At 63.1% G+C, this 25,282-nt stretch overlaps 4 protein-coding genes across 4 annotated transcripts; 3 read left to right on the forward strand and 1 right to left on the reverse strand.

Moving 5' to 3' along the window:
- Window positions 1-1,815: 1,815 nt before the first annotated feature.
- TRIM63 (tripartite motif containing 63) lies at window positions 1,816-4,661 on the forward strand. The gene is made up of 8 exons (XM_026043537.1): window positions 1,816-1,974; window positions 2,186-2,352; window positions 2,969-3,137; window positions 3,386-3,481; window positions 3,645-3,878; window positions 3,999-4,021; window positions 4,321-4,445; window positions 4,576-4,661. The coding sequence occupies exons 1-8, from the start codon at window positions 1,816-1,818 to the stop codon at window positions 4,659-4,661; spliced, it is 1,059 nt and encodes a 352-aa protein (XP_025899322.1).
- Window positions 4,662-5,205: 544 nt separating this feature from the next.
- On the forward strand, window positions 5,206-7,035 carry SLC30A2 (solute carrier family 30 member 2). Its single transcript, XM_026043506.1, has 8 exons — window positions 5,206-5,255; window positions 5,381-5,583; window positions 5,668-5,814; window positions 5,981-6,134; window positions 6,213-6,360; window positions 6,473-6,578; window positions 6,659-6,793; window positions 6,890-7,035. Exons 1-8 carry the CDS (start codon window positions 5,206-5,208, stop codon window positions 7,033-7,035), a joined length of 1,089 nt encoding a protein of 362 aa, XP_025899291.1.
- Window positions 7,036-7,489: 454 nt separating this feature from the next.
- EXTL1 (exostosin like glycosyltransferase 1) lies at window positions 7,490-12,166 on the reverse strand. The gene is made up of 11 exons (XM_026043530.1): window positions 11,232-12,166; window positions 9,677-9,770; window positions 9,335-9,442; window positions 9,135-9,254; window positions 8,933-9,065; window positions 8,746-8,861; window positions 8,507-8,602; window positions 8,320-8,406; window positions 8,064-8,224; window positions 7,811-7,982; window positions 7,490-7,684 (listed from the first exon to the last, which is right to left on the reverse strand). Exons 1-11 carry the CDS (start codon window positions 12,164-12,166, stop codon window positions 7,505-7,507), a joined length of 2,202 nt encoding a protein of 733 aa, XP_025899315.1. The 3' UTR covers window positions 7,490-7,504.
- Window positions 12,167-15,227: 3,061 nt separating this feature from the next.
- On the forward strand, window positions 15,228-18,271 carry PAFAH2 (platelet activating factor acetylhydrolase 2). The gene is made up of 10 exons (XM_026043507.1): window positions 15,228-15,317; window positions 15,415-15,565; window positions 15,664-15,760; window positions 15,864-15,932; window positions 16,043-16,166; window positions 16,436-16,549; window positions 16,731-16,822; window positions 17,207-17,377; window positions 17,507-17,664; window positions 17,992-18,271. Exons 1-10 carry the CDS (start codon window positions 15,228-15,230, stop codon window positions 18,084-18,086), a joined length of 1,161 nt encoding a protein of 386 aa, XP_025899292.1. The 3' UTR covers window positions 18,087-18,271.
- The last annotated feature ends 7,011 nt before the right edge of the window (window positions 18,272-25,282 follow it).

Raw genomic sequence — 25,282 nt, forward strand, 5'->3', positions numbered from 1 at the left:
GCGCCCGCCCGGCCGCCATTATAGAGCTGCGCGCGCGCCCGCTGCGGCGCGGCCACGCCCCCAGCGCCCCGCCCACTGACAGGCCCCCCGGGGTAGGCCACGCCCATTGCCACACCCCCACTTCCTGATTGGCCGCTGGGGGAGAGCGCGCCCCCGCGCGGCGGGGCGGGGGAGGGCGCGCGCGCTCCCGGGCGCGCTCCCGCGAACGCGCTCTATGTCTCGGGCTGCCCGGCTTCGTTCCCCCCCAATCTCCTCATCCCCGCCTTTGTGCCCACCACCAGTGCTCCGCTTAATTAATTAATTAGTTTATATATCATATATATCCATATATGTATTTATCTTGTTTGGTTTTAGGACAAAAATGAGCGTGGCCTGGACCTGGCTGCCCTTCCTTGAGGGCTGCAAACTCGAGAGGGTTGCAGATTAAATGGATTGCAAACGCAATTTGAAGCATTTGCAAATTAAGGTGCTTGCAAGCTGAAGGGGTTGCAAGTTAAGGGGGTTGCGGGCTAGCGGGGTTGCAGCTTGGCGGGGGTTTCACGCCGCCGTGGTGCTGCGAGCGTGCCCGCTCACACCAGAGCCGCGCGTTTGCTTCACCCCGGCTCCAAACACACACAGACATTGGCTTTGGCCACCCCGGCTCGTGGGGATCTGCGTTCCCACAGCACCGGAGGGCGCGTGGCCATTGCGGATCCAGGACGTGGGAACAGCGCCGGGGATGCAGAGCTCTTGGGCACCGCACTCTGCAGTGCACCTCACTGCGGCAGCTCTTCCCAGCGGCAGGAGCCTCCCTTTCCCCTCCCCTTTCCCCATATTAATTACTAATCAGCCCAGAGATGATTAGCGCCTCCGAGTCTTCCCTGATCTGCCCAAGCCAATTAGGAGCCACCGAGCCCGTGGCCAGCCAGCGGCTCCCGGAAGCTGATTAGGTTATTCCCAGCCCGGCCAGTGCCGCGGATCCCCTTAACGCAGGCCAGGAGCAATTAGTTAATTAAAGCCACACCAGGCCCCCTCGGGCCGCGCGCCAGCGTGACCCGCAGCCGCGGTGCTAAAATTAACCTGCTGTCCCCTCCCGACTGCCAATATTTACAGGTCTCCCTGTGCACCGGGCTGGAATTTGGCATAATAACCTGTTTATCGCCCCGGCTCCCAGATGACACCCCAGCATGTGAGCCGGGGGCTTATTTTATCCCAGCCCTGTGCCCGGCCCCAGCAGAAGGGGCCCAACATGCTCCCAGGCTCCCAGCCCTTCTGGGACTGGGCTGTGCAAGCACGGCCACGCTCACCCCAGAAGAGCTGCATTAATGAACTCATGGTGCATTAATTGCCACCCAATGTTTTCCACGCTCCCTCCATTTCTTGGCCTCCATCGGTGCTGCCAGCATTAGGGAAAGTGCTGGGAGCGCTGAGCGGCTTGGGATGGTGGTTGCGCCGGACAGGGCGCGGATGGGCTCCAAACCCTTGTCACTGCATGGGGAAGCAGCGCGTGGCCGGGAGCCCCCGCTCGCGTGACCCTGTTTATGGGCTCCAGTTTCTTTGTCCCCGGAGCAGCCACTTCCCGGGAAGCGAGTGCCCGGACAGACCGTCCCGAGCCCTGTTTACGCCGGCTCCCGCCCGGCCCCTCGATTGCTCACTCCCGTGTGACAGGTGGGAAACTCAACCCGGCTCTGATTTGGGCTCCACGTGACCCCGGAGCCGGTTATAAATAGCAGCGTGTCCGGAGGCGCTGGCAAAAGCCGGCAGCCGAGACACAGGAGCTCGGTGCCCAGGACGAGCAAGGGACACGCTTTGGCCAAGGAGCCTTTGGCCGGCCCCATGGATTACCAGCCCGGCATCATCCGGGACGGCAGCGCCATGGAGAACCTGGAGCGGCAGCTCATCTGCCCCATCTGCCTGGAGATGTTCACCAAGCCCGTGGTGATCCTGCCCTGCCAGCACAACCTGTGCCGCAAATGCGCCAACGACATCTTCCAGGTGAGCGCCGCGCCGGGACGCCGCAGTCCCCTTGGGCTTGGTCCCCGGCAGAGCGGAGCCTCCCATTGCGGGAGGCTGTTTTGGGCACGGTTGTTGGGAGTGACCATCCCATGAGAAGCCTCAGCTCGGTGGGACGCAATGGAGATGCCCTTGGGTGTCACGATGCCCCCAATGTCCCTGTCCGGGGACACTGACGTGGCTGTCCTTGCAGGCTGCCAACCCGTACTGGCAGAGCCGGGGCAGTGTCATCTCGGGCGGCCGCTTCCGATGCCCGTCGTGCCGCCACGAGGTGCTCCTGGACCGGCACGGCGTCTACGGGCTCCAGAGGAACCTGCTTGTGGAGAACATCATCGACATCTACAAGCAGGAGTGCTCCAGGTGAGCGGGTCACTTGTCCCCGGGGAGATTGCACCGTTGCAGGGTCCTCGCCTGACGGGCAGCCCAGATCTCAGCCTTCATCACCTCCCATCCTGAGCTGGGTTTGCCACATAGTCCAGGTCCCAGCTGCAGATAAGGGGTGCGTGGGACAAATCCCAGCTCTGCTGGAGCTAATACGGGATAGAGGGAGCGTTTCAGGAGGGGGGCTGGAAAAAGCTCCAGCTCATGTTGCACAGGGGAAGGGACGTGGGCTGGGGTGAAGGATGGACAGGGGGGTCACTCTTACCGAGGGAGAAGGGACCGAAGCTTTTTCCCAACAAGAAGAAAGGAGGGAGAGCAACGGGAATGCGGGGCAGTCCGGGGGGAACTGGCTCCCCAGCCTGCTGTAAATATTATCTGCCAGCCGTGGGGATGGTGACAGATGTCAGGCGACAAACATCCCCGGCATCGCAGCTCCCGCGGGCAAGGCATGCGCGCCCCCATCGCAGGGTGACTGCGAAGCTCATTGCACCCATGGGTTGAACTGAGGCTCCCCCAGGCTCCTGCTTGAGCATCAGATTGGTGGAAAGAGGGGGGACCTGGCAGGGTGTCACCGTGGCGCGGGCGCCCTCTCCAGCAGGCCCATGCAGAAGGGCGAGCACCCCATGTGCAAGGAGCACGAGGACGAGCGCATCAACATCTACTGCGTCACCTGCGAGGTGCCCACGTGCTCCATGTGCAAGGTGTTCGGCGCCCACAAGGACTGCGAGGTGGCCCCGCTGCAGAGCGTCTTCCAGGGCCAGAAGGTACCGGTGGCAGCAGCCCGGACGCCGGGGCGCGCGGGGCCGGGCAAGGGGGCGGGCAAGGGGGCTCTGCTGAGCTGGGACGGTGCAAATACCTCCGGGAGCTGCTCACGGGGTATTAATAGCGGCCGGCCGCTTTGCCCAGGAGACAGGCTATCTTTAGCGCGTTAGCGGCATGGCGGGAGCCGAGTGGCCCGTGTTGAACCTATTTTTAATCGGTCTCGCCGCTCCTCTTCGCACGCCTCGGTCAGAGTGAGCTGAACAACTGCATCTCCATGCTGGTGGCCGGCAACGACAGGATCCAGACCATCATCAGCCAGCTGGAGGATTCCCAGCGGAGCACCGAGGTGAGGACGCAGCCAGCGGAGCCCACGCGAGCGGCGGGGACCCGACGTGAGCCCCAGCGCTTAACCATGGCCGGGAGGGAGCCGCGGCAGCGGGAGGGTGAATGGGAGGTGCCCCCCAAGGAGCTGGGGTGGGTGGAGGTTCCTCATCCCGCATTCCCGACAGGAGAACAGCCAGGCCGCCGAGCGGGAGCTGTGCGAGAGGTTCAGCGCCCTGGAGGCCGTCCTGGAGGAGAAGAAGTCGGAGCTGCTGCGACGCATCGCAAAGGAGCGGGAGGACAAGACGGGCTTCGTGCAGGCCCTGGTCCACAAGTACAAGGAGCAGCTGGAGAAGTCATCCCGCCTGGTGGAGACGGCCATCCAGGCCATGGAGGAGACCGGCGGCGCCGCCTTCCTCATGGTGAGGCCCTGGGGACGCTCCCCGCGTGCCGGTAGCCTCGGGGACATCCCGGGGCTGCCGGTTCCCGCGGTGGCTGCTCCCGCTCTGCTCGGCTCATCCCTTCTTCCTCTCTCCCTGCAGAACGCCAAGCAGCTCATTAAGACGTAAGTGGCTGAGGCTGGAGAAGTCCCAGGATGCTGCAGCCCCGGGGCCCTCTGCGGAGAGGAGACGGGAATGGGATTTTGGGTGGGCGCCTAATGAGCAAGTTTGGGAGGCCCTGGGCATGGGAATGGGCTGCATCCAAGGATGCAAAACACTGGCCTAGTCCCCAGCTTCCCCCAGACACGCCAGTTTTCCCCCGGAAACTCCTTTTCCACCCTGGGCACCCCGATTTCCCCTGGGCATCCCCATTCCCCTCTTCCCGGAGGCTCCCAGGGGACACGTGCGGGCGCTCCCTCCCCAGGATCGTGGAGGCCTCCAAGGGCGGCCGCCTGGAGAAGATCGAGCAGGGCTTCGAGAACATGGACGGCTTCTCCGTGAACCTGGACCACATCGCCGACGCCGTCCGCACCTTGGACTTCGAGAGAGGTATTTCCATCCCTAAAACCGCTTCGAGGGCTCCCCAAAGCTCCCTTTTGAGGCGGCCTCCTTGAATCCCTGAACTCCTGGACATCCCTGTCCTCCTGGACATCCCTGAATTTCCAATGCCGGCTTGCAGATGAGGAAGAAGACGAGTTCTTTGAGGAGGAGGAAGGAGAGACGGAAGAGTCGCCCCCCTCGCCCCTGCCCGCGGCTCCGCAGTAGCGGCCGCGACGTCTCCGCGGCAGGAGCAGCTCCTCCCCGGTGGCCGCGCCGGAGCCGAGAGCCACTTTTCTATACGGGTGCCCCCAGGACAATTCCGCGCATTTTGTACGGTCTCTTGTTTTGTATATACTTGTAACGGACGGGAATTTTGTGTATTTTGTACAGAAAAGAAAACGATCCCCTTTGGTTCCCTTGCCCCGTGTCGTTTTTGCCTCGCTGGGTGCACTGTGGGCCTGGGGGTGACTCCCAGCCCGCGGTTTCCTTGGACGGAGGCCTCTGGCTCCCGCACCTTGTGGCAGGCCTCGCTAGCACCTCGGCGCGGGTCGGATTTATGTCCCGGGGCCGCGGCGGCCGCTTTGCAGCCGGCCGGGCCTCCCCCTCCCCCTGGCTCGCTCCCGGCTTCCCTTTGCACACGGATCCGCGGCGCTCCACACGGCCGAGCGGGGACGAGGCCACCGGGTGCCACCAGCTCCCGCCGCGCTCCAGCTCGGCCAGCAGCTCCCCGCTCCAGCTCCAGCACCGGTGCGGCCTCCGGCACCGCACGATGGAGGCCGGCGAGGAGAAGCGGCACCTGCTCCACGAAGCCGCCGGCGGGTACAGGGGTGGCTGCAATGGGGGCGGAACTCGGGGACATCCAGGTCCCCCCCCATCCAGGGAGGCCTGTAGTGGCCGGGGAGGGGACAGCTCTGTCCCCAACAGCACCCGCGCCGGCCCCGCAGGTCCTACCTGGGGGTGTCCCCCAAGGCCGGGCACAGCTCGGCGCACGCGGCGGCGCCCGACGCCGTGGAGCTGGGTCCCCAGCGCGGGCGGCACTGCCACGCGCCGCGGGCCGCGGGCGGCCACCGAGGCCAGCGGCGCGCGCGCAGGAAGCTCTACGTGGCCGCCAGCATCTGCCTCGTCTTCATGGTGGGGGAGGCCGTGGGTGAGTGATGGGGCTGGTGGGGGGAGCGGGCGAAGCGCTTTTGGGGAAATTTCCTGGGCTTTTGGGAGCCGGCACTCCGCACAGGCGGCTACCTGGCGCACAGCCTGGCCATCCTCACGGACGCCGCCCACCTCCTCACGGACTTCGCCAGCGTCATGATCAGCCTCTTCGCGCTCTGGGTGTCCTCGCGCCCCGCCACCAAGACCATGAACTTCGGCTGGCACCGCGCAGGTAACGCCCGGGCCCCTCCAACAGTGGGAATGGGGATGGGGATGCGGGAAGCGGCTGTCATGCTCCCAGCATGGCCCATGGAACTGCATTCTGAGGGTGGCAGGATGCTGTTTTGGGGGGAATGGGCACCATTTGGGGCGATTCGGGGCTGCTGAGCTCTCCGCAGAGATCCTGGGGGCCCTGCTCTCCGTGCTCTCCATCTGGGTGGTGACCGGCGTCCTCGTGTACCTGGCGGCCCAGCGCCTGCTCTCGGGCGACTATGACATCCAGGGCGAAGCCATGCTGGTCACCTCGGCCTGCGCCGTGGCCGTCAACGTGGTGTACGTACAGCAGGGGCGCGCGCGGGGGCCGGGACAGTGCGGGGACAACAGCGGGGTGTCACCGCTCGCCCACGGCAGGATGGGGCTGGCCCTGCACCAGACGGGCCACGGGCACAGCCATGGCGAGCAGCCCAGCGCCAGCGTGCGTGCCGCCTTTGTGCACGTGCTCGGGGACCTGCTGCAGAGCCTCGGCGTCCTCGTCGCCTCCTACATCATCTACTTCAAGGTAGGGGTGCCGGGGGCGCCAATCCATCTCCCTGCTCTTTCCGTATGGGAGCGGAAGGGTGGCGGCGCGTGCCGCACAAATCCACCCCGGCCTCCCGTGCTGCCCCTTGCAGCCCGAGTGGAAGTTTGTGGATCCCATCTGCACCTTCCTCTTCTCCGTGCTGGTGCTGGCGACGACGCTGAGCATCCTGCGCGACGTGCTGCTGGTGCTCATGGAGGGTAGGGGCACGCGGCGCTGCCAGGAGGGGGGCACCCTCCGCGGCGCTGCCCCGGCGCAGCTCCCTCCACGTGTGCCCTAGGCACCCCGCGGGGCATGGACTTCAACGCGGTGCGCGAGACGCTGCTGGCCGTGCGCGGCGTGCGGGCGCTGCACAGCCTGCACCTCTGGGCGCTCACGGCCTCGCAGCCGCTGCTCTCCGTCCACGTCGCCATCAGTGAGTGCCGCCTGGGGAGGGGCAGTGCGGATCACCCCCCGCCCCGGCGCGCGGGTGGGGGTCCGGCCGCGCGCCCCAACCCCGCGCCCCTTGCAGCCGAGGACGCGAGCGCGCAGGCGGTGCTGGAGGAGGCGCGCGCCCGGCTGCAGGGCGCCTTCCGCTTCCACACCACCACCATCCAGATCGAGAGCTACTCGGAGGACATGCAGGACTGCCGCGAGTGCCAGTCCCCCCGCGACTGAGCGGCCCCCGCCGCCTCCGCAGGGGTTCATGCTGGAGGAATAAACCAGGGCAAGGCCCGCCGCCGCCTCGTGCTATTTTCACTATTTCTACTGATAGCAGACCTCAAACAAGCTCTTTTTCCCCAGTTTGGGGAGCTTTAGCAGTAGGGGGATGGCTCGGGCAGGAGCGGCCCTGGGTGTAGCACCCGACGCGGGAAGGAGCCCATCTCCCTTCCCCCTGCTCTGCGCCCGGCTCTTATCGCTCCTCTGTTTGCCCTGGGAAAGCTGAAGGCCTCGTCATCCCCTGCTCCACACGGAGCAAACCGGCAGGACGGGAACACCTGGAGGCTGCTAAACCAGGAGCCCCAGTGTGGCCTGTCTGGAAGAGGTGACACCACGGAGGTAGCCACAAGACCCGCGTCCCTGCCAACCTTTAATGTCCTGGTAAAACCCAATAGCGAGCAAAGGGCAGCGGGAGCTCGGCCGGGCCCTAGGGCTTCTCCAAGTGCCGGTATTTCTTGCGCAGGATGGAAACCTGGTCCTTGAAGAGCACGGGGTCGAGGCGGAGCTGGGAGGACACCAGGGGCATGTAGCCGAACCAGCCCACTAGCTGGTCGAGGCAGTCGTGCGGCGGGGAGGAGCACGCGGCGCCGCCGGCCGCAGCCTTCACCTGGCCGGGAGCGCGTGGCAGTGAGCGACTCGCTCGGGGACACAGTGTCCGCACCGGGGAGCGCTCGGGGACGCGGTGTCCGCACCGGGGAGGGGAGAGGGACATCCCGCCATCCCCGCATCCCACCTGCTGCTCCCCGGGCTCCCTGAGCTCCTTCCGCTGGGTCACTTTGATGGGTGGCAGCTTGGTGACGGCGGCCACCAAGAGGTTCATGAGGACGTCCTCGCAGGCGGCCAGGCGGTCCACGAGCTCCCGCAGGGCCGGCGGCAGGTAGTGCGTGAAGAGGCTGTGGTAATACCTGGGGGACGAGGTGCGCCGTGAGGAGGGGGACAGGGGGGATGGCCCCGGGGGGCTGCGGGGCGCCCGGTGGCTGCGGCACCTGTGGTAGACGGCGGCGGCCGTGAGCACCATGGAGAGCTCGTTGGCGCCGGCGGCCGTGCAGCCCCAGCGCTGCCGCGCCGCGTCCCAGAAGTGGCTGCGCGCGGGGAATCCCACGATGCGCTCGGGGAAGCTGCGCCACACCACGAAGGCAAAGTCCACCTGCGGCGGCGGGGACAACGAGGTGACAGGGCTGGCGGGGGCACCGGGGGCGCCGGGCGCGGAGTCCTGCATGGGAACCACCACCACGGGCTCACCTCGCTGGTCGAGAGGCTGGTGTCCTCGTCCAGGCTCAGCACCGCGTCCGTCCGGATCTCCGGGAAGGGCAGGAAGCGCTCGCTGAGCTGCGGGACAGGAGTCCATCCAGGATGTGCTTCAGGATGGGTGCCCAGCGCTCCCTCCCGCTCCCCCGGCTCTCCCGCCCCAGGCCCCGGCTCCTCTCACTCTCGGCCTGCCGTGGATGATGGTCACAGGCACTGTGATTTGGGGCCATTTCTCAGGGGGCGGTGGCAGCTTCTCACAGCTCCACAGCACCAGGATCTGCAGGTGGGGAGGGAAAGAGAGATCCAGGATGGGGCAGGAGCGTTGCTGCCGCTGCTTGGGGGGGTCCATGTGGCCACCAGGGCTCAGCCCAGCGGAGCCCGGGAGCTGTGATGAGCGGTGCCAGGCTCAGCTCCCACTACCTGGTCACAGTACTGGGATCTGGAGACGGCCTGGATGAGCCTGAGGATGGGCTGGGAGAGGGATGTGGATGCGCTGGCGCGGATGAGAGCCGTGAACTTGTTGGAAGGGCTGGAGCCTGTGCGAGGGTTGAGAGCGTCAGGACATGTGCCGGGCAGGCCGGGCTCGGCCGGGCGCCGCGGGCCCTACCCTGCTGCAGGTAGTAGAAGGGGAAGTCTCCGCTGCGCGTGGAGAAGTCGGGCAGTGTCAGGAGGCCGCCAGGCAGCGCGTTCCAGAAGAAACGGGCACGGGAGCGGTGCGGGAAGAGCCGGTCCTTGATGATCTGCGTGCGCGGGGAGATGCGCTCAGGCCGGCACAGCCGGCAGCCACAGCAGGGCCGGGCAGCGCTCACCTCCAGCGTGGTGTGCACGATCTTGTCCACGGAGGAGAAGTAGGCGTCCCACAGGAACTGCGTCTGCTGCTGGAAGGCCAGCACGCGCTCCGGGCCGATGCGGCGCACGGCCGACGGCATCTGCGGGTGACACCAAGCGCTGCCCACCAGGCAAGCGGCTCTCCCGGGCCGCGGGGTCCCGTGCCCGGCTCCACAAGTACCTGCAGGAGGAGCCTCTCGCTGCCCACGACGGCGGCTCTGCCCCAGTCGAGCACCTCGGAGAAGGGCAGCTCCCAGCCGTCGCTCAGCAGCACGGGGATGCAGGCGGCCTGCGGCACCAGCAGCAGCGCTCGGCACCCCAGTGGGACCCATGAGGAGCCTGGGGTGCCCCCTGGTCGCCCCGCAGGGTGGGTGCAAATTGGAGACCCTCTCTCATCCCAAAGCCTCCTCTGCAGCCCGGGGCTGCTGCGTCCTGGCTGCCGCGGGGAGAGGGATGGGGGTGGCAGGAGAGGGACAGGATGGGGCTGGGGACACGGAGCGCGGGCATCGAGAGCCCCAGGTACCTGCAGTGCCTCCAGGAAGCGGAAGGAGCCCAAGCGGCGGCCGCGCGGGATGATGCAGAACGTGGAGTTGTGCAGCAGCTCCTGGTAGTCGAACCTGGGGAGAAGCGGGGCCGGGAAAGCACAGGGGTGCAGGAGGAGATGTCAAAGGCCCCGGGAGAGAAAGGGATTTGCCTGGGGTGCGAGAGGGAATGCATGGCGCAGCCAGGATGTGATGGAGAGAGGCCGAGGAGCAGCTTGCGATGCCCCATCGCCAGCCTGGCCCACATCCCGCAGGGCCGACCCAGCCCCCCAGCGCCGGGAAGGCTCCGGGCTCATCCAGGGGAGCACCGGGACACGCGGTGGCCTCGCAGGACGCTCCTGAACTGGCTCCCAGCGCGCGCTGGCGCCGTCGGTCCCGGCTTCCTCCCGGGAGCGCTCCTGGCGCTCCTGCTGCTTTCCGGGCCACAGCGCCGGCCGGGCTTCCTTGTTTTGTTATGGAGCCGTTGCCCCCCGCGCCGCGCGGCTCCCACGGCGCTTCCCTGCTTCCCTTGGAGTTTTAAAAATACCCGGGGCCGCGGCACTGCTACAAACCGCCCTTTATCCGGGCACAGAACAGGCTTGTTCAGGCGACGGGCAGGCGTGAACAAGGCTGCCCTCTTCTCCCAGCGCCGGCTTGAAGGAGGGTTCCTGTTCCCGCCGGCCGCCGCCGCGCGACCCGCTCCGGTCGCCGGGACGTCGCCGGAGCAGCGGCGCCGCGGTGCAGCGGGCGCCGCGCCAGGACGCTGCACTGCTGCCCGGGGCCCTGCGAGCGAAACCCTCTCGTCCCACCCGCCCTGCGGAGCGGAAAGAGCCTGGAAGGAACACGGGGACAAACTGGGACAAACTTCCACCACGTGCTCCCTGTGCATCCGCAGCTGGAATGCGCCCCGCGCTAAGGGGCGATCTCCCCGTCCCTGCGCGCGCCGGGGACGTGCGTGTCCCGGCCGTGAGGCCAGCGGCCCGGAGCTGCCCCGGAGCCTGGCTAATCCCTGCCGCCCGCTCCGCTTTTACCTCCCAGCACCTCCTAAGGCGCTCGGAGGCGGAGGTCAAGCGCGGCCGCCGCTCCCCGTCTGCTGCCCCCGCAGCACGGGGACGCTGCGGTCCCCACCGTGCCAGCGGCCGCTCCGGAGAGAGCGTTCACTGGATGGAGCGTTCACTGGACACACTGCGGGACCTTTAGCCGAGATGGTGGGGACGGCGCTTGCCAGGCTCCTCTCCAAGAGAAACATTGGCTTTTGGGAAGGGCAGGAGGAGGACGAAGAAAAGTGGCATTCACGGGGGCAAAGGGAAGCGGCAGCCGTGCTGGCCGCGGATCAGAGCTGCTCTCCCTGGATTACTTAATACAGAGCAGGAAAAGCCCCAAGCGAGGAGCCGGTGCCCTGCTCACCACCGGGATCAACCAGGGGCTGAGCCGTCAAAGCTCCCTGTGTCCCGGAATCCCATCCGAGGGAGGTCCAGGTCCGACCCAGCCTGCAGGACCTTCCCAGCTGGCCCACCTGCCCCGCCAGGGTTCACCCCCATCCCACCCCAGACCTACTTGTCGTAGTCCACGTTGTCGCGGTCGCAGCGCGCGTCCTTGTGCCTCTGCCAGTCCTTGCCGTGCTTGCAGGTGGTGAGGGACACGATGTCCTGGCCGTTGTGGATGTGGTGCAGAGCATTCCTGGTGCCGGAGCCGATGCCCGTGAGGTACCTCTTCCCTTTGAAGACCAGCAGGTATTTCCTCTTGGGAGGCAGTGCATGCTGGTAGAGCCAGCCTGGCTCCCCGCCGCTCTGCGGGTGATCCTTGGGGAAGAGCGGGATGGAGACATCAAAGCCAGGCCTGAAGTTCTCCGCGTAGAAGCTGGCCTTGGCCAGCATCGCCTGCCCAATGTCGAAGCCCAGCTCCTCCGTGTAATTGGGCCACGTGCCCGAGTAGAGGTTGAATATCAGGTGGTTACGGCCGCCGTTCCAGAGGGAAAAGCCCTGGATTTCCTCATCCACATTGGGGACGTACTGGGGGGAGAGGTGGTCGCGGTCGAGCGTGTCGATGCCGAGCACGAAGAGACAGGCGGCCTCGGGGTCGGCCGTGTAGTAGCGAGACCTCTCGATGGCCGCGAGGATTTTGAGGTAAGTGCCGGACACGGCGGCGCCCGGCGCTGCGGGGTACACGAACACCTTGAAGCCACGTCGCGCGCAGCGCGCGGCGTCGAAGCAGGTCTCCATGCGGCACCGGCTGCCCCTGTAGACGCGGCGGCGCGCGGCCCGCCAGGCGTGCGGGGATGGCCCCAGCGGGACCCCGCCGTCCTGCGGCTCCTCAGCGCCCGCGAAGCTCGGGAGCACGGAGCGCTCTGTCCAGCGGGGCCAGCTCCTCCGCGCCTCGGCTCTGCGCCCGGAAAAGAAGGGGAAGCGTCGCAGGCGGGCGCCTCCGAGGAGGAAAAGCAGCAGCCAAGAGGCAAGGAAAGTCAGGAAAAGGTATTTCGTCCTGGTCTGCATAGGGTCACGCGTGGCCCTGGCTCCTCATGTGGCAGCGGGCACTGGGCGGCGATGTCCGGGTGGCCGAGCGGGAGCGGGGACAGTGCCAGGCCGCTGGGTGCTGCCCCGTGTCCGTTCCGGGAGGTGGGAATGCTGGATTCGCCCTTCCAGCGTGCCCTGTGGATGGGACTCGGTTTGCCGGGCTGCACTTCCCTGGAGCGCCTCGGCCGCCCGCCCTGCTCCGCGCCGCGGATCACGCGGAGATGCAGGGAGGTTTCCGCAGCTTCGGTCCCGGGGGAGGCAGCGAGGCTGCCCGGTCGCCTTCCTGCCCCGGCCACCGGCGTCACCACGAGCGGCTCCACAGGGACCCCCCATCTCATGGAAACACTCCCCCCCTTCGGAGCTGCTTCTGCTCCCCAGCCCGTGGGTCTTTTAGCTTTTTGGGGTTTCCCCACCCACGCCGAGCCCATTTCCTCACCTGTGGCGCTGTGCAGAGGCTCGGCTGTTGCCCCACGTGCTGTCGGCAGCACCATCGGCATCGCCAGCCACGGTGCTCCCGGGATGGCTCCCGGCTCCAGGGCTCTGAGCCGCCTCTAAGCTCCACCGCAATCCCCTCCGCGCTCCGGCCTCTCCGGCGCCAAGTTATTTCTGGATGTGGCGTTCAGGGCTGGGCCTTATGTAAGGTGACAGCACCCGGGTCCAGGGCTGACCCAGTGCCCGCCACCCCCCGGGCCTTCCTCATCACCCTCCTCCTCCTGCCGTGAATGCCCAGGCAGGCGCCTCTGCCTCCTTGTCGCCCTGCCTGCCTCTCTGTGCCCCCCTTGGCTGAATGTCCCCCCGTCCGTCTGTCCGCCCCCTTCCGGAGCTGTCTGCGTGTCCCCCCTGCAGTCCCTGCGCGATGTCCCCTGGCTTGTCAGTCTGTGCCCTGCTCTGTGCCCCGAGACCTGCCGCCCCAGGGGGTCACCCCCGTGCCCCCCTTCACCGTGACCCCTCCGCTCGGGTCGTTCTTTCCCTCCTGCCGCCCGGACCGTCCGGCGCTCGCCCCGTGTCCCCCCGCCCGCTCCCGCCGCCGCCCGGCCCGGCCGCGTCTGCCCCCCGCGCTCCCTTCCCACCGCGCCAACATCCCGCCCTGGCCACGCCCACGTGGCCTCCCATTGGCTGCTCCCTTCCCCTGTGGGCGTGCCCTGAGCCGCGGAGGGGGCGTGGCCCTGCTGCGGCTGGCTCTCATTGGCCGCCCGCCGGAGCCCCGCAGCGCGGCGTGGCGCGCCGCGACCCACGTGGGCCGGGGGGTTCCCCAGGGTCGAGGGGAGCCCCTCGGGGGCGGGGGGCGCGACTCCCCTCAGCAGTCCCCAAATTGGCCCCTTTCCCCCAGCTCCTGCTGCCCCCCGCCTGGTTCTCATCTGACAGCCCCCAATCCAGCCCGGGCTTCACATTCCCTCCTTCCTCATCCTCTTCCTTCCTCCTCCTCCTCCCCTCAGGGATCATCCCAGCTCTTCCTGCCCCTACCACGCTGCTCCCCCCCTGTGAGTGCCCCCGTTATCCCAGTTATCCCATTCTGGCTGTCCCCAGGGTGTTGATGCTGACCAGGTTCCCTGTCCCCTCCTCTGTCCTCCCAGTCTCGTCTCCTAGAGCCAAGTCCTTGCTCTAGGTCCTCTCCTCAATCCCCCCAGTCCTGGCTCCTAGAGCCAGGTCCTTGTGGGCCCTTTCTGCCCCCGATCACTGTGACCAGGTCCCCTGGGTCCACCCGTCTTGTCCGTGTGTCCCACACAGGCCGTGACAGCAGAACTGTCACTCCTGCTCTGCTGGGCTGAGCCCAGGGAAGTGGCCGTGGGAAGCACGAGGCCCACGAAGCTGGAGAAACCGGTCCCGTTGGAGGCAGGTTGGGACCGGCCGGCGCCCGCATCCCGCCTCCAGCTCTCCTGCCCCGGCACCTGCTTCTGGGCACTCCCATCATCCCTAGACCCCTGGCTCCGGCTGGGGGTGACATCCCGGCCCTCTGAGTCCCATGGGGAATTAATTCCCAGCCAGCGGGAGAGATCAGCCCGCATGGCACACAGGAGTATTAGGAGGCGTAAGCAGATTAAATCGTGGGAAGGGAACATTTGGATGTAGAGCAGGGAAAACAAGGAACATGGCGTGAGCTGTGGTGGTCGAGCCGCGCTGTGGGGTGCTGGGCTGTGGGCTGCTGTGGTCACCTCGGGGCCGTGCGCGGTGGCACTTGTTGGGTTCACCCCAGCACCTTTGTGTCACCTGCAGCACAGGGGATCCAGCCCCTCCATCCTCCCTGGGCTTCCCCTGGCCTCGCAACGGCAGCTCCGTGTCCCTCCTGTGCTGGGGCTGCCCCAGCGGCACAGGGAGCTGCACTCCAGCACTGGCGGCCTTGGGAGCTGTGGAGCACCAGCACCTGCTGGGAGCTGCAGCTGGGAGGGCTCCGGGAGCCCTGGGGGCACTGGGAGCCGGGGGACGGGAGCCGCTGGGAGCACTGAGAGCTGCAGGGAGCTGCAGTTGAGCGGGCAGCGCTGGTGCCGTGCCTGGCGTGTCGGGAGGGGTAGCCGGGCACCCGGGCCGTGCTGGGAACTGGGGCACCCAGAGCACAAGAGGTGCTGGGGGTTGCAGCGCCCCAGCCCAGGCGCTGCCGGGAGCTCTGGGGGAGCCGCTGTCCCCGACCATTTCAGGGGGCTCTGGTGGGTGCTCAGAGCTGGCGGCCACTTCATGGAGCCCCACACACCCCCTCGCTCACACACAGCCCCACACAGCCCCAGCTGGCCCCGCGCTGGCCCCTCGCTCACACACAGCCCTGCGCCGCCCCTCGCTCGCGCACCAGGCGCAGGAGCCGCACGGCCTCCGCAGCTGCCTCCTCCCAGCGCCGCCGGGATCCCTGGTTAGGTGCCAGGATGGAGCAGAGCGGGAGCGCCGCGAAGCGCCGGGGGCGGCCAGCTGCCCCGGCCACGCAGCCGGGCAAGGTACAGGCGGCGGAGCAGGAAGCGGGAGCGCGGGCGCCTGCCTGTGCCGCTCTGCTCCCGGCCACCCTGCGGCCCCAGCGGCTCCGTGCAGAGCGCCGGGAAGCGCCAGGGCGGCCGGCATGGGGTGGGCAGCGGCGCTGGCGCTGCCCCGGCCCGCGGGGCCGCACCATGTGGGCTGCGCCGACGTCATGGTGGGCCGCACACGCCAGGTAGGGCCGAGGGGCCGGCCAAGTGCCCCTCGCTGCTGGGGGCCCGCGGGGAGGCCTCCCGGGCGCCTGCCAGCCCCGCATCCCGTCTCTCCCGCAGGGGCTTTTCTTCCGCCTCTACTACCCCTGCGAGCCCCACGCCAGGGCCGCGCGGCCGCTCTGGATCCCGCGCGCCGAGTACTTCGAGGGCCTCGTGGACGTGGGCGGCCGCAGGCGCTGGTGGAGCGCGCCCCTGCTCAGGGCTGCCTTCAGTGAGGGCACCGCAGGGCCCGTTTGTCCCCCTGGAGCCTCGGGCAGTTTGGGGCTTTTTCCTCCCTTTTCCCAGCTCAATCCACGCATTTCTCCGCAGGCACCTTCCGCGTGCCGCTCAGCTGGAACAGCCCCTTCAAGCCCGGCAGCGCCAAGTACCCCCTGATCATCTTCTCACATGGCCTGGGCGCTTTCCGGTGAGAGGGTCGGATGCCTCGCGGCGCCGCGCGGCCCCGCTCCGGTGCGGCTGCTGCCGGGGCCGCGCGGGCACCGCCGCCACCTCGGCCTCCTCTCCCACAGCACCCTCTACTCGGCCGTGTGCGCCGAGCTCGCGTCCCGCGGCTTTGTGGTGGCGGCGCTGGAGCACAGGTGGGCCCCGCGCGCCCGCTCCGGCTCCGCTCCGGGCCCGCGGTGCTGCCCGGCCAGCGGCGCGGCCCGAGCGCCCGCCGGAGCCTCCATCCGCGTCCTCACCGCCGCAGGGACCGCTCTGCCTCCGCGACCTACTTCTGCACTGGGGAGCCCGGGGAGGCGCTGCGGGAGGAGTGGATTCCCTATGGACGGGTGCCCCCCGGAGAGAAGGAATTTTATTTCCGGAATAAGCAGGTACTGGCTTCAGGAGCAAGCCCATCTTGAGACGAGAAGCTGGGCCGGGCCTGCCCTGGTTCCAGCCTTGCTGGGTGTTGGACTTTACCCACTGCTTTGCAAGAAATGCACTTTCCCCCACGGGCAGGCAGGCTCGGAGCTGACCTGCCAGGTCCTCTGCTGATGGCAGCTTGGGGACGCAGGGGACAGCAGCTTCCAGGGCGGCTCTGGCTCTTAGTTCACAGGATGGAGGCACTGGGTTAACTGGGAGGGGCCACCTCTCGCTGCAGCTTCACCAGCGAGCGGACGAGTGCGCGCGGGGGCTCCAGCTCTTCGAGGACATCAGCCGCGGGCAGGTGGTCCCCAACGTCCTGCACGGGGCCTTCGACCTGTCCGTGCTGCAGGTGCGGGGCTCTGTCCAAGCTGCGGGTGCCCCAAGCTGCAGGGTGCCGGGGAGGGCCGTGTTTTGGGGGCAGGATCAGCCCTTGCCCTCTTCTGCCCTGCTGGGGGAGCCCCAGCTTTTCCTTTCCTGCTTCGGGCCCTTCTGCAGCACGTCGGGCTCCTCTCGCCTTCTCCTTTGCGCAGGGCAGCATCGACATGACCAAAGTGGCCATCATGGGGCACTCCTTCGGGGGCGTGACAGCAGTGCTGGCCACGGTGAAGGAGCCGCGCTTCAGGTGAGGGGCTGTGGGGCCAGCAGCCCGTGCAGCCCCTGCAGCCCACACAGCCCACGCAGCCCGTGTAGCCCCTGCAGCCCGTGCAGCCCATGCAGCCCCTGCAGCCCATGCAGCTCGTGCAGCCTGTGCAGCCCATGCAGCCCCTGCAGCCCGTACAGCCTGTACAGCCTGTGCAGCCCCTGCAGCCCATGCAGCCTGTACAGCCCCTGCAGCCCGTGCAGCCCATGTAGCCCGTGCAGCCTGTGCAGACCGTGTAGCCCGTGCAGCCCCTGCAGCCCACGCAGCCCGTGTAGCCTGTGCAGCCCATGCAGCCCCTGCAGCCTGTACAGCCTGTGCAGCCCATGCAGCCCGTGCAGCCCATGCAGCCCCCCTGTCCCGCCGCAGCTGCGCCGTGGCCCTCGACGCCTGGATGTTCCCGCTGGAGCACGCGCGGTACCCGGACGTCAGCAAGCCCCTGCTCTTCATCAACAACGAGAAGTTCCAGACGCCGGAAAGCATCGCCAGGATGAAGCGGCTCCGCTCCAGGAACAGCGAGACGAAGGCCGTGACCATCCTGTGAGCGGCGGCCCCTCGGCCGCGGGCGCTCCTGGGCGCGGGGCGGACACCGCCCACCACGTAGGGAGCCCGGAGCGGGTCCCGTCCGAGCCGGGTGGCCCCTCCATAGCTCTCCCTTCCCCTCCTCAGCGGATCCGTGCACCACAGCCAGTCTGACATCACCTTCCTGACCGGGAAGTTCGAGAAGCTCATCAACCGCATCCTCACCACGAGGGGTACCCTCGACCCGCACAAGGTCTTGGGCATCACGTGCCAGGCGGCTCTGGCCTTCCTGCAAAGGCACCTCGGTAGGACGTGGGCTGCAGGACACGGTGGCCGCCGCCGCTCGGGAGCTCCCCGGTTGCAGGGGGTCCGCAGGGAGGTTGCAGGGGGTTGCAGCCTCCCTGCTGCCTGGCTTTGATGCTTCCCATCCCATACGGAGGGTGGCACAAGAGCCACATCCTGGGTTGGAGACAGGCTCCCATCTTCCAGGCCAGGCAGCTGACATTGCCTAAGGCTCCCGGGAAGTTTTGCTGCCCAAAGCAAATCCACCCAGCGGCTGCTTTTCTTCCACATGTGGGACCTGGCCGGTCTGGTAAGTGGTGGGATAACCCTGTGATCTCTGCCCTGTCCAGACCTGAACGAGGACTTTGATCAGTGGGACCCACTCCTTGATGGCATCGGTGACTCGGTCGTGGCTGATGAACCCTTGTGCCGCTCCAACCTCTAGGCCAGAGGAGTCGGCACCGGGAGAGCCCCCCTTTCTCCCACCCGTATCCAACCTCCAAAGAGCGGGAGGTTCCAGGGAGGAGCTGGGCCAGGGCCCGGTGCCTGTGGGACGCTGGCACTGGCATCTCGTTGCCGCAGAGCTCACCAGGGGTGCCGGGAACCCCAGAGCTCACAATGGGGCTGCCCTGTGCCACGGGAGCTAACTGTGGAGCAAAGGGAATAAAGTCCCTGCAGGCAAGCAAAAACTGAACGGATTGCTGACTTCAAGCCCAAAATTTGAGGGAAGGGAAAGGTTTTAAGCAAGAGTCTTCCTGGAAGTGTCCAGGGGAGTGAGATCAGCTCTAGGGACAGCAGGGACAGGGCCCAGTGCGGTGGCAGAGCGTGGAGAGCAGCAGTGCTGCACGGAGGCTGCTGCCACCGGCACCTGCTGGTGATGGAAATGAAATGCTGCAGAAGCCGCTATAACACATTCCTGGGTAACGTCGGCAATATCAGCGCAAGGAGGGCTCTGCAGGCAGGGTGTGATCCTCAGCTGTCACCAAGCAGCACAGCAGCACTGGGGCCCGTGGAGCTGCTCCGATTCCCTCCCCATGGCCCCACTCCAGCTTTCCCTGGGGCGCTGCAGCGGGAGAGGCGGCAGGCACTCCTGGCCATGCTGCTTCGGCAGCTGCTCTAAATCCTCGGGATCACGGCACGCCATCTGCTTCCCCATTGTGCCTTCCCACTCCGGCACGGCGTTCCTGCCGGGAGACGTGCCGGGTGACGGCAGCGTCAGCCCTCGCTTTGCTTGGCGGCTCCTGCGCGCGCCGCCTGTCACCTCCAGCGCTGCCGGGGCCGCTCCGAGCAGCGGCGCTCGGAGCCGCGCGGAGGCAGCGTCCCCTCAGGCCGGGTTTGCCTGGGTCTGGCTGCTCCTCGGCTGGTGGCAGCAGGTGACGGGGATCCCAAAGCGCTTCTCCTGGAAAGGGGATGGAAAAGCACCGGCTCTCACGCTCTCCCAGCACATGCGCTGCAGCTGCAACAGCCTCCTCAGCACCTCGCCGCAGAGCCCAGCGCCAGAGCCCTCACACAGGCTGCTCCAAGGCCTCAAGCCCCCAGTGTTTCTGAGTCTTCCAGACTTCCTAACCTGATTTCCCGCTCCCTCTAAAGCACGGCTGCTGTGCGCTAGGTGAGGGCGCCTTGGGCTGCGACGCTGAGGCTGCGCAGGGGACATTCAAGGTCAGCGTGCGCAGCGTGGGAACGCTGCGGGGTGCGGAGCTGGCGAGCAGGAACCGCCACTCCATCCCTCCGTAACACCAAGAGACAGTGACTGGTGCAGAAATCAAATCCCATTTCGTCCTCGGATTCGTGCTGCCCGCGATCCGTTCTGACAGCTACACGGCAGCCACTCACGCCCGCATGGCTCTAGTGCAGCTCAGTTGAGGAAGTCCATAAATTCTGCAAGACTCTTATGTAAAGGCTTTTGGGAAGTGGGGAAGGGAGGGAATCAGCCTGTGGTTTGCTCAGGGAGTGACTTGGGAAAACGTTAACCCTTCGGTTGTCAGAAAGCTGCGTCTGCCATTCTGGGTGCACATGGGCCTGGGGGACAGATGTCCTTCTGCCTGGCCATGCACCCTGCTCCCCTTTCCAACGCCAGCCTTGAGCACCCGCGACCGTGTTCCCAGTTCCCTGTGTGGAATTTCCTCTGCCACAGTCGGCATCTTGAAGGATAGTACGGGACCACCATGATCGAGCTCCTCGTCACAGTGCTTTGCTCCCCTTACAACGACGAGGTTCAGATTCGGATGCGCAACAGCTGGGTGTGAAATCCATGTGTTCCCAGCATCTGGAAGGACATTGCCCAGGAGCCTGGGGTGGAAATAACCACCTTGGCAGCACCTTGGCCACCCACCTGTGGCTCTGGAGCGGGCCCTCCCTGCCCTGCAGCATCGTGACTTGGCAAGGGGGACCTTCCAGACGAGCTTCGCAGCGTGACCAGCTTTAACATGCAGACGGGTGGCTTTGAAAACAGACAAGTGAACCGAAAACTGCCCATTGAGATTCCCCTCACAGCCACGCTTTGCATCATGGCCGGGGTGCCCCCCAAACCCGTCTCATCTCCATGGAGCCCCTGCCGTGCGCCGGCCCCCCTCAGCTCCAAAGGCACCACCAGGAGCTGAAACCCCGAATCTGAAAACAACTTAAAGCTGAGAGTTTTAACCCCATGGTGGAAACACAGTAGGGTTTGTTGTGATTTTTGGTTGACATCCCTGCACCCCCCGCAGCTCCCGACCATCTGCCGCAGGCGAGCGCCCAAGATGGCCGCAGCGGGGACCAGGCCTGGCGCGGTCGCCATGGCGACAGACAGGCCGCAGCTGCTGCCCTGCCGGGGAGGCCTCCTCATGGCCGCCCTCCTCATGGCCGCCCTCTGTCACCCGCGGCCGGCCCGTGACAGAGGCCTCGTCATGGCCACCATCACCTGCAGCCGGCCTGTGACAGAGGTCTCCTCATGGCCGTTGTCACCCGTGGCCGGCCCGTGACAAAGGTCTCGTCATGGCCGCCCTCCTCATGGCCGCCGTCACCTGCGGCCGGCCCGTGACAGAGGCCTTGTCGTGGCCGCTGTCACCCACAGCTGGCCCGTGACAGAGGCCTCGTCATGGCCATGCCCCCAGTGCGCCGTGGCGGGGACCTGGTGGCGCCCTCGGAGCCGCGGCGCCGCGTGGCTGCGTCCCCTCACCTCCGTGGGGGCCATGGAGCCCTGCGCCTTTGCCTGTTCTTGCAGCCGCCCTGGGTGCCTCTGTTATTGTTTATTCATCTATTAGGGACTCAAATTAGGGAGAAAAAAATCAAAAAATAACAAGACCCAACGGCATGAGGCCAATGCAGGCGTTGCTTCTGGCCCGAGCAAATACAGACCAGGGTGAAGAGCCGGAGCAAGGCTCTTCAGGTGGACAAATCCCACCCTGGATTAACCCGTTTCCATATGGATTTATCAGGGGCACTGGGAGGGGAATGGCTCGTTTTCCCAAAAGCACACACGATAAAATCTGCTCCATTACAAGTGCATTCCCCTGGTTTTCTTGACCCAGAGGAAGCCGTGCACCTTTAAAAGGATTTCCAGCCTCCAACTCCTCCCCTCATGACACTTTCAAGCCTCATTTTGCCTTCAAAGGGTGTCAGTATTTTAACCATATCCTGCCAGGGAATTATCAATTGCACAATAGGTTGGCTGAGCCACCCTCCTTGTTTTAAATTCCAGAAGCTAGTTAGGAGCTGGGGAATAATTAGCACTGTGCCCAGCTTGGCTTCTCCCTGCTTTATCTGCAAAGCGTTGGAGCAAATGTCTTCACTAGCATCTTCTATTGCTGCTGAATATTTCATGGCTTCTCTGTGCATCGCTATTCCATGCGGTTGTCAAAATCACGTTGTCTCCTTTGCTCGCTCCCAGGTGGAATGGCTGCCTCCGACATGCTGGAAATCTAATTAGTGCAGCTCGTGTCAGCTCACACACAGGAAAATAAAACCCCGCTCTTAGTTCTGCTTTCCGTGGCATCGCTGGGTGATGCGGCTCTGTGCAGCGTGGTTATTTTTGAACCCTCAGCAGATAGTTATTTACGAGCAACTGTGAACAGCAAAGTTCTTGGTGCGCCATATGGGGAATCTATATGAGGACGCAGCCTGGGAACAGGCAGGGAAATGCAGCAAGGATGCAGAGAAATGGGTCCAGACTTTCCGTTGCATTTGGGAGGCGTGAGAGCAAGAAGGGAAAAAAAAAAAAAAAGGAGACCTGCTGGCTATTCAATGCATATCCATGCATACTCAACGCACATTTCTGAATGTAGTGGAGGTGAGAGCCAGAATTCACATGGGCCTGTTCTTATCTATATATACGCATATTTGGTAGGTGGTTGCAGAACAGCCCAACAGCGGACAAGAGTCTTGCAGGATTTGCTGCTGTCATGAATAAAACGAGCAGCTCTGAAGTGTCACCCACTGCTGGAGGGTTGCGAGAGCTCCAACCGGTGTGAAGGCTCTGGTCTCTAATAATAGTTCAGCTTGTGCTGCAGCTTCTTCCTCGTTCCTGCCTCTCCCAGCCATCTGTTTTCAAGAAACTTCTAGGAATTTATGCCACTGAGATCTTATCCAAATTTATCACATGGGGCAGAGCCAAGCGAGCCAAGCCATAAGCTGCGGAGGGGGAGGTGGCTATGCAGAGATACAGGAGTAATTTGATAATGTAAAGCCTCGTTTTTGTGGGAAACAAAGACTGAAAAACAATCCCAGATCTACAAACCGACTGGGAAGGGAACTGAGTTGTCCCTCCGCCCTGGTTGAAAGTGAAGGCAGAGCCTGATCTTTAGGATTACAAAGACTAGACCTCTATTTAGCGTCTTGCCAGCACTTACCACCCTGGTATCTGGGTATCACACAATACGGGCATGTGGTTGCAAATTAAGAGACGAGTACGCCATTTCATTATTATATTGCCCCAATATCAAAGCAGTTAATTTATATTTTATCTTTTCATCTCTCTTCCTGCAGGCACAATTGCCATCTGTGGTGAAGGCTTGTACTACTGCATTTTACGGAGGAATTAAGTAAGTTTTCGAGTGAATTTTTCAAAACAAAGCCAACTAGAAGCCAGGCATTTTGTCTGATTTGAAAAAAAAAAGTCATTTCCAACAGTATGTCGGCAAGTGCAAACCTGTTCAAAAGGGAACATCTTAACGCTGTTTTTCAGCATAAATATAGTATCAGCCCAAGTCCCCAGTAAACAGATATCAATCACCTGAATTATTTCTTGCCTATGGAAGAACTTTCACTGTGAGGGTGTCACTCCTTAAAAGTCTAGCTTTATTCTTCATTTCCGTGGGCTCACAGACTGCTTTTGGACTAAAATGTATTTTTATCCAAAGATCTACGGGAGCTTTGCAGACTCTCATTTCTCCTGCAAGGGCTGGATTGGGTAAACTGCAGTATAGACACAGATGAAGGTTAATACAAAGAATTTCAAACACAGGTGGAAAGAAATCTTATATTCCTTGTCCTGACTCCTGTATGCAAATTTATTTTAAATAAATTTTGTCTCCTATGGCAGGTTATTTATTAGTAAATTACAGTTAAAATGCTTGACTCAGATCAAATAGTATATCAGATTTCTAGTTGCAAAATGAACTTTACTAATCCACGGACTGTTACCAGGCTCAGAAAATACTTCCTGTTAAAATGACTCTCAAAGTTGCTTTGAAACAGCCCCTGACTAACAAAAAGAGCCGTCAGTCCATCCACTACGGATGCTTGAAGGCGGCAATTTAATACCAAGAAAGCACATTTTCCTACTGCAGATTAAATATTTTTGCAAGTTAAAAGAGGTGCCGTGGGCTGAGTTGTCACCTAATTATGTCAGTCTCTTTGCGGAGGATTTTGACAAAGCGCACCAGAGCAGCATCTTTAATCTCCACACTGAATCGGAACACGGCCTAAATTCGCGCGTAGCCGTCCCCGGCACGAGGCCTTGGCACGAAGTCTTTGCAAAATCTTCCACGGGTTTTGCCGTGGCCTTTTGAGGCACAAATTCATTGCGCTGATCAGGTGAGATTTGGGGTTGAAACATGTTCCTTCTTCAACCTTGTTTTAGGGTTAGAGGAGGGACTTTCTAAGGGAAAGTTCTCATGGTGGTGCCTCCTTTTCTTTTGGGAGAACCCAAACAACAAACTAATTGTTTGAACAAAGCAATTGTTGAAAACAAACCAAGCAAAAAAAGACCTTGAAATTTAGCAAAAAAAGCTCTTGCCGGTGATGAGGAATCTGTAAGAGAAAAACTACCGCAGCCACAAAACGATGAGATTTGACCAGAGAAGAATCTGTTTAGACTCCTAATAAAACTGTCGATAAACACAAATTGAATGCAAATTAAAGCCTTTCATATTCTCCATTTTCCTCAAGATCTGACAAAAATAAATTGCATGTAAACAAGTGGGCCTTATGAAATATTCCAAAAATAAAAGCACTTTTGCAATGAGGCCAAAAATGAGACCGTCTCCATGCATTTCCAGCTGCTAAAAGCTGTTATTTTCCTTTGTGTCACAACAGTACCCACCGATTTCAGTTTCAAATGAAAGCAATTGTGGCAGGTGGTGTAAAGCGGCTATTGAAAGAGTCTCACCCCAAGTGACTTAGAGTGGAAAATACCAGTGCTGAGAATAGTTCCCAAACCTGATTCCCAGCCCAATGTTCCTGTTCAATAGTCGATGCTGCCACATGAGAGCTCCTCTTGGACCCCATCCTTTAAGGATGATCAGCCTTTAAGGTTGATCTGTAAAGGATGGTAGGTTCCCTTCAAGTCCTTTCACTTTTTCTCATTTTTTCTCCTGTGAGAGGCCAAGGAAAGCAAGATGGAAAGCACAGGGCACGCACTCTGCATGACTTGTAGTCATACCCCAGCCTGCATCCCTTCTTCAAAAGCTGTGAATGATATTTCCTCATCATCTCACTAGGGGGTGAGGATTAAGCAAGGGCAGTCACACAGGTACCAAAGGAAAAAGGCCCAGACCCAGACAAAGCTTCATTTCCTCGGGGGAATCCTGAGATCAGTCTAGGATAAGCTCCCCCATTTTACCCAAAGCGTTAATATTAAACCATCCAACACACTGTTGCTCTGTGCAGCTGGTAATTAGGAAACGATGAAGTAAAACACAGGCTGATGGCAGCTCTTGGCTGCTTTGTCTTCCAGCAACATTTACCGCAGTCGAATGCAGCCACTCGAGATGGTCTGTTTAGAAACACCCGCGTTGGGTGTCCTGTCTGCGCGAGCCCCTTAGTTGCTGTGTGTCCCTGCAGGGTAACCCGCAGGCGCCGGTACCGCGGACCGGCCGAACGAGCAGCACTGCAGCACTGGCCCGGTACCAACATGGTGAGCGGTCAAGAACAGCGTTTTGTGTCTGAAACGCCGGCGTCCCCTCCGTCCTGCAAAAGACTCTGCCGCGCTGCTCGAAAATGGCTCTTCCAGTGCCCAGTGAGCCGCTCCAGCAAAACCCATCCCAATTCTAGCAGCTCAGCGGCTGGATCTGGTTTCCATGGAAATAGACGTCAGATCAGCAAAAAAACAGGGCAAGTGTTTAAAATAATCTCTGTTTTGAAAGCTTTATGCATTTCTGTCACAATATTAGCCTTCTTCAAGGTAGGACTTTTTTTTTTCCCCCCCCAAAATCATTGTGTTTT

Source organism: Nothoprocta perdicaria, unplaced genomic scaffold, assembly GCF_003342845.1.
Source record: "Nothoprocta perdicaria isolate Ctin4 unplaced genomic scaffold, notPer1 scaffold_33, whole genome shotgun sequence".
Lineage (NCBI taxonomy): Eukaryota > Metazoa > Chordata > Aves > Tinamiformes > Tinamidae > Nothoprocta > Nothoprocta perdicaria.

Coding starts and splice junctions, on each gene's coding strand:
- PAFAH2 (XM_026043507.1), top strand. CDS start 15,228: ATGGGGTGGGCAGCGGCGCTGGCGCTGCCCCGGCCCGCGGGGCCGCAC. Junction 15,318..15,414: donor TGGTGGGCCGCACACGCCAG/GTAGGGCCGAGG, acceptor TCTCTCCCGCAG/GGGCTTTTCTTCCGCCTCTA. Junction 17,378..17,506: donor ACGAAGGCCGTGACCATCCT/GTGAGCGGCGGC, acceptor TCCCCTCCTCAG/CGGATCCGTGCACCACAGCC.
- SLC30A2 (XM_026043506.1), top strand. CDS start 5,206: ATGGAGGCCGGCGAGGAGAAGCGGCACCTGCTCCACGAAGCCGCCGGC. Junction 6,361..6,472: donor CCTACATCATCTACTTCAAG/GTAGGGGTGCCG, acceptor TGCCCCTTGCAG/CCCGAGTGGAAGTTTGTGGA. Junction 6,579..6,658: donor GCTGCTGGTGCTCATGGAGG/GTAGGGGCACGC, acceptor CGTGTGCCCTAG/GCACCCCGCGGGGCATGGAC.
- TRIM63 (XM_026043537.1), top strand. CDS start 1,816: ATGGATTACCAGCCCGGCATCATCCGGGACGGCAGCGCCATGGAGAAC. Junction 2,353..2,968: donor TACAAGCAGGAGTGCTCCAG/GTGAGCGGGTCA, acceptor CGCCCTCTCCAG/CAGGCCCATGCAGAAGGGCG. Junction 3,138..3,385: donor GCGTCTTCCAGGGCCAGAAG/GTACCGGTGGCA, acceptor CGCCTCGGTCAG/AGTGAGCTGAACAACTGCAT.
- EXTL1 (XM_026043530.1), bottom strand. CDS start 12,166: ATGCAGACCAGGACGAAATACCTTTTCCTGACTTTCCTTGCCTCTTGG. Junction 9,443..9,676: donor GCTTCCTGGAGGCACTGCAG/GTACCTGGGGCT, acceptor CTGGTGCCGCAG/GCCGCCTGCATCCCCGTGCT. Junction 8,862..8,932: donor CTTCTACTACCTGCAGCAGG/GTAGGGCCCGCG, acceptor ACCCTCGCACAG/GCTCCAGCCCTTCCAACAAG.